General features: G+C 42.8%; 1 protein-coding gene across 2 annotated transcripts in view; it reads left to right on the plus strand.

The window, feature by feature from the left end:
- Positions 1-10,687: 10,687 nt before the first annotated feature.
- HSPA12A (heat shock protein family A (Hsp70) member 12A) overlaps positions 10,688-13,291 on the plus strand; it is a 37,879-nt gene continuing 35,275 nt past the window's right edge. For both annotated transcript variants that reach the window (XM_026667332.2, XM_087964465.1), the window contains exon 1: positions 10,688-10,800. In XM_026667332.2, the coding sequence (XP_026523117.2) occupies positions 10,773-10,800 (28 nt within the window). In that variant the 5' untranslated portion in view covers positions 10,688-10,772. The remainder of the gene's footprint in view (positions 10,801-13,291) is intronic.

The raw sequence follows: 13,291 nt of genomic DNA on the forward strand, positions 1-13,291 counted from the left end.
TAATTATTGTGCAATATAACAGAAAAATTATGAAGAAGTGTTAACATATTAACAACACACATCTAGTTAGAAAGTCTTAGTAGGACTTTCTATTGGTTAGTTGCCATACTGTGTGAAATGCATGTCTTGACATACTAGTTGGGTTCATTGACATGCATGCATGGCAATGCATAGACGCAATTTCTGAGCAGGAGGTTATGCTATGTGCATTGTTCTATGCATTGCTTTAATTTACAGATTGGTCCAAGCTAATCAGTATTATAAGTGTGTGGTTTTTTTTGTTGATCACAAGAGGGAGCCTTGGAGCCTGTCAATAACCCCAAATTAGTTTAATCAGTCAGAGAGCATCAGACTGGAGTTGCAGAACCATGGACAGCTCCTTGGACAGATCACCCTTGCTAGCATGGGCTAATATTGAGCCTTATTATCCCTTCAGTATATCACTCTCCTTTCTTGAAAAATTAAAAATATAAGTTGATAAGATATCTGGCCTATAGTTTAAAATGGCCCCATCAGGCATAATAATCCCTTTATCCCCAAATATGAAAGGCTGCTCCTTCTGGGCCGGGATGAGATTTCTCTCTGACATTCTTAGAATCTAGATCAGAACCAAGATCTGGCATTGCTACAGGTAGCTTCTCTTTTGAATCTGGGTCCTGCAGAGACTAGACCAGGGGTCGCCAACCTTTTGGACCTCAGGGACCACCAAACTCATAATTTTAAATCCCGCGGACCAGAGACCCTGGGAAAATCCCAAAATAAGGCTGCAGGAAAATTCCCCACCCTGTTTTCCTACTGATCAATCATTCTTTATTTGGGTTTGCAGGATACGGTCTCCAGCTCTGTTCTCAGGGGGAGAGAGAGAGAGACTTTTGGCTTCATGCAAGGAAAGCAGCAGAAGTCTTTCTTTCTCTCCCCCAAATGCCAGAAATGAGTCTTTGTGAGACTTGTCGTGCTGGTGCAGCATCTTGGAGCAGGATGCCTTGCAGGGTCCCAAAGACTCATTTCTGGTGGAGGTTGGGGAAGAGAAAGACTTTTGCTGCTTTCCTTGTATGCAGCCAAAAGCAGAAGAAGAAAGAAGCAGCCCGGTGGCCAGGTGAGGCACGTGGGGCAAGTTCTCATCTCTGCCCTTTCCCCCCTCCCCTCACTACCTCATGTTGTTCACAATGCAAGTGATGCAAGCCTTGTGTTCCTGCAGGCCATGTGGGCAGCACAGCCTTGTGTTCCCACGCAGCCTGGATTGTTTTGGGGGGTGCTTTGGAAATGACATTTCTCTGCGGGCCACCAAAATTTTCTCGCGGACCACCAGTGGTCTCCAGTCCACTGGTTGAAGACCACTGGACTAGACCATGATGGAATGCTAAATCAGTCATTTCTTTATAACTTGTGCTTGTCTGGAAGAACCTAGTTGCAAACCACTTCCGTACTTTTGTGAAGAAAACATAGATATATCCATGCTGCCTTTAGAAATCATGCTCAGTGTGAGGGTGGATATAATATAATGTAGAATGAGAGAAGACAAATAAGAGGAATAGGATTTTGATTTGATATGATTTTGCAGAAATATATAGGTCCATGACCTACTCCACCCCTCTTCGTGTTTTTTATATTTTATACAAGGAGCAGAGCTGAAAAAAGAGCAAAGGAAGAGAACAGAAATATTCCAAAGACTCAATGAATGGGCCTGGCTCAGACAGTAAGATAACCTAAGGGTTTTAAAAGGAAAGAGCCAGAGGCAGGAGGAAGAAGACATTTGGACTTTGAGGATGAACTGGTCCACTGGTTCTTGTTCTTCCCAGCACTCTTTTTAAACCCAACCCTGCCTCTAAGAAGTCAATGTGACTTTGCAACAAATGGTGAGAACTGAGTATCATGGTACAGAACTAAAGCCACTACACCCTAGAAACTTTTTAGATACATTTTCACATCCATTCCTCACCTTTCTCCTCCCCCTTCCCTCAAATTAAAGATGCTGAGCTCCGTAATTATTCACCAAGCTGCGAGTTGTAAGGCTTTGGGCTTAAGAATTTAAAAAGAGTAGAACCCGAGTGTTGTGGAATGGCTGTGCCTGAGAGGGAATGGAATGGATTATTTGGAGGGCGGAGGGAGATAGAACCAGTGTGTGACTGTGATACATACAGTGGGGCCACATTTGGTAACAATATCTGAAACAATACAAATCTGTTACCAGCAAAGACATCTTAATTCGCAGATGGATTATGAAACAGGGTAAAACAGACTCAAAGACTCGGCTGTTAAAGAAACCAAATATTAGTAGTGTTTCTGACTAGAGGTGATATTCAGAAGGTTCTGACTAGTTCTGCAGAACCAGTAGCGGAAATTTTGAGTAGTTCAGAGAACCAGCAAATACCACATCTGACTGGAGATTTAACAGTATCTTTCCCCTGCCACGCCCTCAAGCCACGCCCACAGAACCGGTACTAAAAAAAATTGAATCCCACCACTGTTTCTGACTGCTGGGTTTCTGTCAACCCTAGTATGGGACCCACAAAGAATGTAAAGGAAAGCAAGTAGGTGTGTACTTCAAGCCTAAAGTTGAGCATAACAACTTTACCTTTCCCATTACCTGCCCGCTCTGTAACTGCATTGTCCCCACTCACCCACATGTTAGGGTTGGTGCAGAGAGCTTTATTCAGTCTGTTCCCCCAACAGTTCTATTTCAGATTTTCAGCTAACCCACAGCTGCAAGCTTAGCACAGTAATTGGCTCGAGAACAAGTAGATAACCAAAAGCAAAACACATTTACAGCCAAAACTAAAACAGCCTTGGAAATAAAGGTTTTTGCTTGGATAGGTTCCAAAAATAAACTGTCCAAATCTCCTCCAAGGTCCGGGGCCTCCACTGAGATTTGTCAACAAGTCCAATGGTCCTGTTTCAGGGCTTGCAAGGAGAAGTCACAGGAATTGTCCAAGCCAGTAGTTCAGGGGGTCATTTTCAGCAAAGCCAGCCACGAACAAGGTCCAGACTAACCTTCCAGGCAATGGCCAATTAGTCCACCCGACAGATAACCGGCTGCTCCAAATACAAACATAAACACTTTTCGCAACTGAATTAAGTTCACAAGCTGCAGAGTTCCAGAAACACAAACGACCATCTGGCCATGACCCATACACATTGCTTCCAGCAACGCCTCCCTCTGCCTGCCGTGCTAAATAGCACCTCCCTGTACAGCCCATTCAGAGGGGTGGGGCCTTTTCCCCTCAATCTGGCAGATTTCCGCCTCTCTTCCCTGTGGGCTCTAGCATCCACCAAGGCTGGCAGCTCCTCCCCCTCTTCCTCATTGGCCTGCGAGCTCTCCCCAGCCAAGGCATGCTCTGCTGGGAGCTCAGGGTCAGCAATACCGGATGTGCCTCTGAGGAATACTCGAGGCCTCTGAGGAAGCCATGGAGGAGCCGTCATCCACAGGAGATATCACAGTAACCAAAAACGTACTGTAAAATAGGGTGCTACTTATTAAATGTTTCTAACATGTTTTTTTTTTTTAAAAAAAGGAAAACACAATAAAGCAATAGATGATGTAAATATATACATAGAAGAGGAAAGATAGAAAACATAAAATCCACTATTCCAAAAAGCTACAGAAATGCCGTTGCCTTAACATGAGTGCCAGGCCTCACATGCAATGCATTACCGTCACCGTTACTATGTATGATGACAATGATTGATGATGACCATCATTGGCATCAAGAATAACACTAGCAGTTAGGAATGAGGAGAGCAGGAAACAAATACAGGTGGTCCTCAACTTACAACAATCCATTTAGTGATTGTTCGAAGTTACAACGGCACTGAAAAAAGTGACTTATGACCATTTTTCACATTTAGGACCATTTCAATGGTCATGTGATCAAAATTCAGACACTTGGCAACTGACTCATATTGCTTTTTTTTCTTTTTTGATATTTAAATATTTTATTAATTTTCCAAACTTTAAAAACACAAAATAAAACTATATGCATTGTTATTAACATTAAGACATCTTTTACATTTCCTTATGTTTTTCAATATATGGTTACTTATTCCATTACCATTACATCTTACTCTTGTTACAAATCAATATATTTCATCTTACACTTCAATCTTTTCCATAACATATATTCATATTTACATACTTCCTCATTCTTTTCCTAATTGCCATTTTATTTTCTTTTTATTTCTAAACCACTCTTACCAGGCATCCCAGGCTCTATAATATATTGGATCTTCTTTGTCTTTTAATTTCAACATTAGCCTGTCCATCTCTATGCAATCTATTATTTTCTTTATAACCATGCCCTCTGATGGTATCCTATTCTCCTTCCAAAGTTGCGTTTATGGAATCCTTGCAGCTGTTAGTATATGTAATATAATGTACCTATCTTTTTTACTGCATTTTTTGTGTTATTACACCTAATAAAAAAAGTTCTGGATTAAATTCAATTTTCTGATTTATAATTTCCTCTAGCCATTGTCTTATTGTATTTCAGTATTAATTCACTTCTGGACATGTCCACCAGATATGAAAATAAATGCCTTTTTCTTTCCCGCACTTCCAACAATTTGAATTTAAATTAAACATTTTTGTCAATCTAGCTGCAGGGAAGGTGCCACCTGTAGAACATTTTATACAAGTTTTCCCTGTATGCTGTGGACATGGTTAATTTGTAATTTAGTCCCCACATTTTTTCCCAATTTTCCAAATTTATATTGTGTCCAACATTTTTCACCCATACCACCATCGTTTCTTTGACCACCTCCTCTTCCATTTTAAAATATAGTAAAAAATTGTATATTCTTGAAATCATTTTTCCCCATTCCTTGTAGAATCTTTCTAATTGGTGTTTCTCTGATGGTTACATTGTCCTGGGGCCCCGTGATCTGCTTTTGCGACCTTCTGACAAGCAAAATCAATGGGAAAACCAGACTCACTTAACAACTGTATTACTAATTTAACACATGCAATGATTCACTTAACAACTGTGGCAAGAAAAGTTATAAAATGAAGCCAAACTCACTTAACAAATGTCTCATTTAGGTACAGAAATTTTGGGCTCAATTTAGGTCGTAAGTCAAGGACTACCTATAGCAGTGGTGGCTAATCTTTTTGGGCTCCTGTGCCAATAATTGCACACGCGTGCTCACATGCCAGCACCCAGAAGGCAATGTGCGCAGGTCCCCCCCACACCCCTGTGCATGCGTGCATGACCCCTCATGCATGCCGCATGTCTCTGTGCATGCATGTGCAACTCCGTGTGCCATGCATCTCTGCACATGCATGAGACTTCCTTGCATGCACCACACATCTCTGCGCACACGTGCACATCTCCTGCCCCTGCCGCCCTTGTACTTGCGCACCAGATACCCGACAGCTGGTGGGCAGGTAGCACGTGCATGCGCAGTAGACCTGCTCTGGGTGAGGGCTCGCGTGCAAGCAGTAATGGCTCTGAGTGCCACTTCCGGCATGCGTGCCATAGGTTCGCCAACAAGGACCTATAGCCTAATGAAACAGAAATTGAATCTACGTCAGTCCCCATATACGAGGGCTATCCACAAAATAGATTACGTTTTCGTCTGTAGCAAGAAGGGGCGGAGCTAGCGCGGCCATCTTTGGTCTGTGCGTCCGCCGCTCAGTCTGCATCTAGTCGTGCTAGTGGGAGGTTCGTATCGTTGCCCGTTATTTCACAGCAAACATTTGAAATGTGTGCTGCAATTGAAAATCTCACGAGTTGTGAGGTGCGATCAGTGATAAGGTTTTTGTTGGCAAAAAACCATAAACCGATTGAAATTTTAATTAAAAATTGAAAAACTAAGAAAAGCAATTCAGAACAAGCATAGAGGAAAGTTAAGCTCAAAAATTTTGTTTTTGCATGACAATGCCTGACCACACACAGCAAATCGCACTCAAGAAGTCCTGAATGCTTTCAAGTGGGAGATTTTTCCTCATCCGCCCTACAGCCCCGATCTTGCACCAAGCGACTACCACTTGTTTCCGAGGATGAAGACCTGGCTTGGAACAAAATTTTTGAGCTTAACTTTCCTCGACGCTTGTTCTGAATTGCTTTTCTTAGTTTTTCAATTTTTCAATTAAAATTTCAATCGGTTTATGGTTTTTTGCCAACAAAAACCTTATCACTGATCGCACCTCACAACTCGCGGGATTTTCAATTGCAGCACACATTTCAAACATTTGCTGTGAAATAACGGGCAACGATACGAACCTCCCACTAGCACGACTAGATGCAGACTGAGCGGCGGACGCACAGACCAAAGATGGCCACGCTAGCTCCGCCTCTTCTTGCTACAGACGAAAATGTAATCTATTTTGTGGATAGCCCTCGTATTTTCACATATACAGTAAGTCTGCTCAGCAGTTTATTTGGAAACATAAAAGAAATAAGACAGTAATTTCACACTTTAATTTATCCCAGTCAGAATTTGTTCACTTATGACCTGCCTTAAAGAGTCGTATTGGCACAGTGATTAGAATGCAGTATTGCAGGCTAATTGTGCCCACTTCCAGTTCGATCCTGACTGTCTCAAGATTGGCTCAGCTTTCCACTTTTCCAAAGTTGGTAAAATAAGGCCCCAGGTTGTTGGGGGCGATGCGTTGACTCTGTAAACCACTTAGAAGGGCTGTAAAGCACTGTGAAGCAGTATATAAGTCTAAGTGCTATTGCTATTAAAACATAACTTTGTATCGAATGGATATAGGGTCCAGATTAAGCACAGTTTCTCACTTTGTCAACCATATATACCATCTACCTAGGCTGTCTGTGAAAGATGCTACTGTGGTTCTGTTGCTTTTGTTTTGAGACAACATTTAGTCCAATAGTATCAGGCTGTTTCAATTTATCAGGGTTGTGGACTCCAGGTTCCTCCAATTAAACATTGCCACCTATCAGGTTTCCAGAAGAGTATCCTTTCTGTAGTAGCACTTGCCTTCTAGAATGAGGTACCTAGTATGATTTGAATAGCCTCCACCTTACTAATATTTTGAATAGACCTGAAGACCAGGCCTTTGGTAAGGATGATTGACATCTCTTTCTTCCTTTTCCTTGTTCCCATCTGGGTTTGTTTTCTCTGCCATTTTTGTTTTGTACTTTTTTCTTGCTTTTGTATTGTGCCTTGCTTTTAAATGTTTTAATGATTAGTAAACTGCCAAGAGTTGTGTGGCATATAAATAATATTATAGTAATCCCTCTCCCCCCAAAAAGTAGGCAAAGCAGATGAGAACAAGACCTATCAATAGCTAAGAGAAGGAAAGTTGAAGTTGCATAAAACCAAACTTTATTACAATGTAATAAATGTAAGCCAGAATTAAGAAGATAACAACAGACAGCAGATGCCCCCTCAGCAAAAAAGTTGAAGAAACAATAGACCACTTAATTAGCAGCTGCAAGAAAATCATACAGTCTGACTACAAACAATGGCATTTCAAAGAAACAATAATGGTGCATTGGAATATCTGCAAAAAGTACCATTTGCCTGCAAGCAAGAATCAGTGGGACCACAAAATAGAGAAAGTAATTTTGAAAATGAGGAAACTAGAATGCTCTGGACTTTAGAATTCAAACAGACAAGCATGTGCTACATAACATCCAAGACAAAACAATTGTCGATAAGAAGGGCATAATGATAATGGATGTAACCATACTTGGAGACAGCATACAAAGATCTGTAAATAGAAGTCAAAGGACTGTGGCAAAAGAAAGCAAAGATAGTATGAATAGTAATACTTTGATCAAAATCCCAAAACATATGGAGCACCACTTGGACACAGTTGACAGTGACAAAATCACTGCTAGTCAATTGCAAAAGGCAACTTTACTTGAAACAATTACATCCTGAGACCATAGCTTTAACACCATCAAACAACATCTGCCTATCCCAGTTCCTCCGGGAAAAGCCTCAGTAGGTGGGGGGGGGAAAAGCCAAATCCAGTCTAAACATCTGGCAACCATAATAGCAATAGCACTTAGACTTATATACCGCTTTACAGTCCTCTCTAAGTGGTTTACAGAGTCAGCATATTGCCCACAATAATCTGGGTCCTCATTTTACCCTCCTTGTCAGCGTATTGCCATTTTACACAAGAGGATTGTGTTAATATCCTGAACCTCCTGAGTTGGGTAGGATCAGTGTCAATTTCTTAAACAATTAGGGGGGGAAATCCCTTGCTGCTAAGCTTCCTAGAAATGTTTTATTTTTATACTCACTAGTGACAAATATCCAACTGTGTGTTCCTGCATTATACAACACACCTACAGTCAGGCCTGTAGCTTAGGCAACTTGATTTGGAAGACATTGGCTTCATCATATGACAGATATTCAGAAAGATGCTTTTTACCCCCAGGTTCCATGTTTACATGGTTATTTTGAGTCATTTAAGGGAGGAGGGAGGGAAATGGGAAAAATGCTGCTACTTCCTATTATTCATATTGTTGCCATTTCCAAACTATTATCATTTTAACATTCTGTGATGAAAGAATAGTACAGAAGGAATATCTGGAAGTTTCAGCAATTAAAGTACTAGAACACAGACTGAAAAATTGTCCTGTTTCCAATGCATTTGCTGTCAGATTCTAAATATATAATTGTAGCAGACTGGAGACCAGATGTTACTCCTTACTACAGGGCAGCAAGGGTGAAAAAAAAAAAGAGTTGGAGCTCTGTAGCGTGGCCGTCCTTATCTCCCTGGGAATTTCTTGCATAATATTGAAGAGGAGGACCTCATCAGCCGAGCAGCTGATGCCTAATTTAAGTACTGAAAGGGGGGGGGGGCTTTTTTAAAGTATTCTTTTAAAAACTGTAAGCTTTACACTTTTTTTTTTTTGAAGTCAGTTGGCTTTGAGTTTAACAAACACATTTTTCCTATTTCCATAATATCTCTAAATATACTTATCCTTCTTTTCTCTATCTCATTTTGTCCTACAGCCAGAACATAAGACTTCTATTAATATAAATATCAAGACTGGGCACTCTGCGTCCTACTGAAGTTTCTATAAGAGTAATTTGCAGGGTGCAGGTGTACAATTGCAGGTGTGAACACTGGGCACACTGATTAGAAGAGAATCAAGTAACCCACCTAGAAGTTGAGAGGGAGACCCCCCCAAATTAAAGGAAGCTGATTTTGTTTTATTTATGACATGTTAAAATGTAGAGGAACCAGAAAAAGTATAGAAAGGCAGAACTCACATAGTTTCCCCATCTCAAATGTGAATAGTTGGTTGGGCCAAAGTAAAAAGTGGGTTAAGATATCAGAGACAATGGTGTAGTGGTCAAAGCATCAGGCTAAAAGTGGGAGATTCTGAGTTCTAGTCTCACTGGGTTCAAAGCCAGCTGGATGACCTTGGGGAAGTCATTGTTCTCTCAGCCCTAGGAAGGAGGCACTGGCAAACTATCTCTCAGACACCTTGCCAAGAAAATTGCAGGCACTTTTCCAGGAAGTTGCCAGGAGTCAAAAACTGACCCGAAAGCACAAATACTTTTTCTTCTGACACACTGAGCCACATTTTTCTCTCTCTTTCTGATACCTCCTTATTTCTCTTTGAATCAGCAAGCTATGGGAAAGACAGGGGTCCCTAGACATTTTTTGAACTGGGAAGATATTCATTCAATACATGTTTTTAAAGGACATTGTGAAATATGCTATATTCGTATCTATTTTCAATCTTTTTAAACAATACATTTGGCTTTTCTATTATATTATTAATACACTTGAAGTAAAAGGAGGAAAAATATTGATGTGCCATTGTGCAATCATGATGCGTTCACCAGGTGGGATGTTAGCTTTTAAAGCATTCAGAGCAAAATTAGAAATTCACTCTTATGGTTTGCTCTGCTGGATGCCCAAATATTTGCAATGCAATTAATAAGTAGCAGGTTTACTATTTGGTTTTAATTTGCAGTTCCTTGGAGCTGGTAAATATACAGCATTCCCCCACTGATGTGTAAGAGTAACCAAAGTCTATGTGGCTGTCCCTTCCCCTCAATATCCCAATGTCAGTCTAGTTCATAAAAAAGCATTTTGCTATTGTCACTGGTGCCTCTCTTGGGTCTAAGTCTTCTGCAGTGGCTCAAATCCATTTGCAACATTTTGGGCGATCTTCAGAAAGGGCCCTAGGAGCTAGTTTATTTATGGCTTGAGTGTTTTCTGTGTCCTCTTAAGGGAACAGATACGCCGTATGTAAATTCGGACTGTAATTTCATGCAGCTACGCATGAAAGCACCATCTCGAAGGGGATGTCAAATAAGGCGACGTGGTCTGCTGATCCTAACGTCCATACTATTTCTTGCGAAGGCTCCTTGTCAAAACCCTCCTTTGTCCATTCCCTCCCGGGCTGAGTGAAAGGGGGTGGTAGGCAGGTCAGTGGCTCGCTTCAAAAGGGGAGGGGCGCTGCAGAACTTTGAGCATCCAGAGCCTTGCAAAGGAGAGAGAGAGAGAGGCTCGCTAGCAGCGGGGTCAAACGCTAACCTTTCCCTTCGGCTGTCTTGCACGGCCAGGCGTGGGTGGAGAAGAGACGAAAAATTGAATCGGGGCGGGCGAGGGGAGGGGAAAAGGGGGCTTTGTCTGGGCTCCTCATCTGCAGATCTGGGAAGGAAGCGCTTGCAGCAGAATCACCTCCTGCCCAATGGCTCAGACTGCTGAGTGAGAGGCGCGCTCGTGGGTTTGCCCCCCCTCCTCTCTCCCTCCCTCCCTCCTGCCTTCCCTGCTGATCACGCCTCGCGTAATTGAAGTAAGGGACCGGAGGGCGCAGTAGACGCCTTCAGACATGGCGGGGACCGAAGGCATCGCAGCAGGTAATGGGTTTAAAGAAAGGGTTCTGCGGCGGGCAGGGACGGGAGGACATTGCTTGGTTTGCAGGAAACGTCGCCAGGCGAAGCAATGCAGAAGATTCCTTGGAGGGGATCTGGGCTTGAGGGGTGGAGCGGTGGGGGACAGGAGCCTGTCGGCTCCCGGGTTATGTCTTGCAGGCAGTCACACGAGCTTCGGAGGGAAAGCCCTCCACTCTAATGCTACAAACACTCATTGCACATGCTAGCGGTGTGCAATCTTGCAAGGTGACTCTTGAATAGAAAGGAAACCCGCGTGGAAACCCCATACTTGGCTGGTTATTATAATTTCTGCAAAAAACGCCAATTATAAAGAGATGCCCCTGCCCGGGCTAAAAAAGATACGAACGATCTTATTCGCGTGTTTCGCAGCGCGGAGCTCTCACGTGCACCGCCTTCTGTCCACGCACTGGCTGAGCGCAGGCAAAACATTTGGGTCCGATTTGTACATCGGGGTGCGTGGGTGGGTGGATGGATAGGTTGCGCAATACGCTTGAAGCAGAACCGAACGGGCCGAATGCAGAGAGGACGCCAAGCCGCAAACAAACTGTAGTCAATAAACGATCGCGACATTTATTACTTGCGAATGCGGTCGCTAGACCTGGGATCGATTTGCTGAAATATATTGCGCGGGCACCGGAGCGAATGTCAGACCAGCTGAGCAGCTCCGCGTGTGCAATCCAGTTGATAAATGTGGGTATGTGCGCGTGTGTGGAGGGATAAACCGCCTTAAGTCCTGGTTCGGGACAAAGGGAGGCCCGTTAGGTTTGATCCTTGTTCCTGAGCGTAAACTTTGGCCCTGAGCGGATAAATACTTCTGCTAGAAGCACCTTGGGCAGCTAATAAGGAAGGGGGGAGAGAGGTTCCATTTCTCTGCAGATCTGATTTGATTTCGGGGGTTGGCTCGACGCGTGGTCGGCCCTCCCCCTCTTTAGTTGCGGGGTGCTTAGAATTTGTAGAAGAGACAATCTAGGGCATGTCCAAGCGCGGGACTTCTCTCCCCATTTTTTATTAGAAATAATTATTAAAACGCCTGGCATGGGTTCCCTTTCCGCGTTATTTGCAAGCTTTGGGCCAGGAGTTGATCCCGAACGCCGAGAAGGCGATTGCAGCAGCAGCAGCAGATCGGGAGGTGAAATGACTGGCGATAGGATCCAGGTGGAAAAACAATGCGGAGGAATCCGAGCTTCCCCCCCCCCCGCGGTGGCGCGTCTCTCTGGCGCGGCTGAGCCGCGGGTGTTCCCGGCCTCTGCATCTGCTCTGCGGCTGGGCGGGGTGCGGATCGCCGCGGCTTACAAATGCAGCGCTTCCCGGAACCGGTGACAGTAGACGCCGGTCGTGGAGGCGTGTCTCCTCCCAAAAAAGAGAAAGGGCAGTTAAACTGTAAGGAGAGTAGCAGAGATAACCACGGTTAGGAGGTGGGAGACCGGAGCCTGAGAAGTAAAAGCCCTCTTAAAATCACAATGGAGATGCTTGCCACTATTATTATTTTTTAAATAGTGGCAAGCAGAAAACTCCAGTCCTTTCAATTTCAGAGAGGGAGTAAAGAGAATGGAATCCAAACTATTGGCCAGTAGTCCCTCTTTCTGTCCCTCTTTCCTGCTTTCGTCGTTGTGGTTGGTCAAAATAATGTGTTGCATAGGACGCCTTGGCAGTATTTTCAGAGCTCTGCAGCTTTTGAGGGGGAGTAGTTTGCACCTTGGATTGCTGGGACCATTACTGACCATTATTTTATAGCTCTTAATAAAATAGTTACAGGGCAGGTGCAAATTAGGGTAGTTCTTCTCCCTTCTCCATCAGATAGCAATAGTTCAAAGAAAAAAACGTTCAGGAAATAGGACAAACTTGACCCCTTACTCAGCAGTTGCATGTATGTGCAGAATGGGAGGGGTTGAATCTCCTGGATCACTTTCTGTAGTACTTGTTCTGGGAAGTGCAAGTCAGCCATGGGTGTGGCTGTCCCCAGGTTGCTTGTCACATTGGCTAGTAAAATTCTTCAGAACTGTCAAAAGTAACAGCTAGCTGTGCAACTTCCTTCACATTGTGAATGACATGCAAAATTGAAATCTACTCTCAAGTGTAGATAAGTTCTGCATGGAGCTAATAATAGAAGGACATAAAATATAATTTAAGAGCATCTTCTCTGAGGTCTGCAATTGAATGGTGCATTACATATAGGGTATCTGACTCAGAGACAAAAAAATAAATATCAGAGAAAAAGTGAAGAAAATACTTTAAATTGTTGCATTTTACACACTAGCACTGTGGACGTGTATTGTACAATAGTATATTTTTTTTAATAAAAAGAACAATGGCTTTTTTTCAAATAAGGATTTAAAAATCTCCTTTGGGTGGTAAATATTTAAAGTATGATATAGAATTTGAAAAAAATGAAAAAATTGAAAAGCAAATTTCTTTAGTTGTCATATAAAGTTGTACATTTTATATAAGTAGGCAA

This window comes from Notechis scutatus, chromosome 4 (assembly GCF_049901735.1).
Source record: "Notechis scutatus isolate UNSWTSFEM ecotype Mainland chromosome 4, rNotScu1.2, whole genome shotgun sequence".
Taxonomy (NCBI): domain Eukaryota; kingdom Metazoa; phylum Chordata; class Lepidosauria; order Squamata; family Elapidae; genus Notechis; species Notechis scutatus.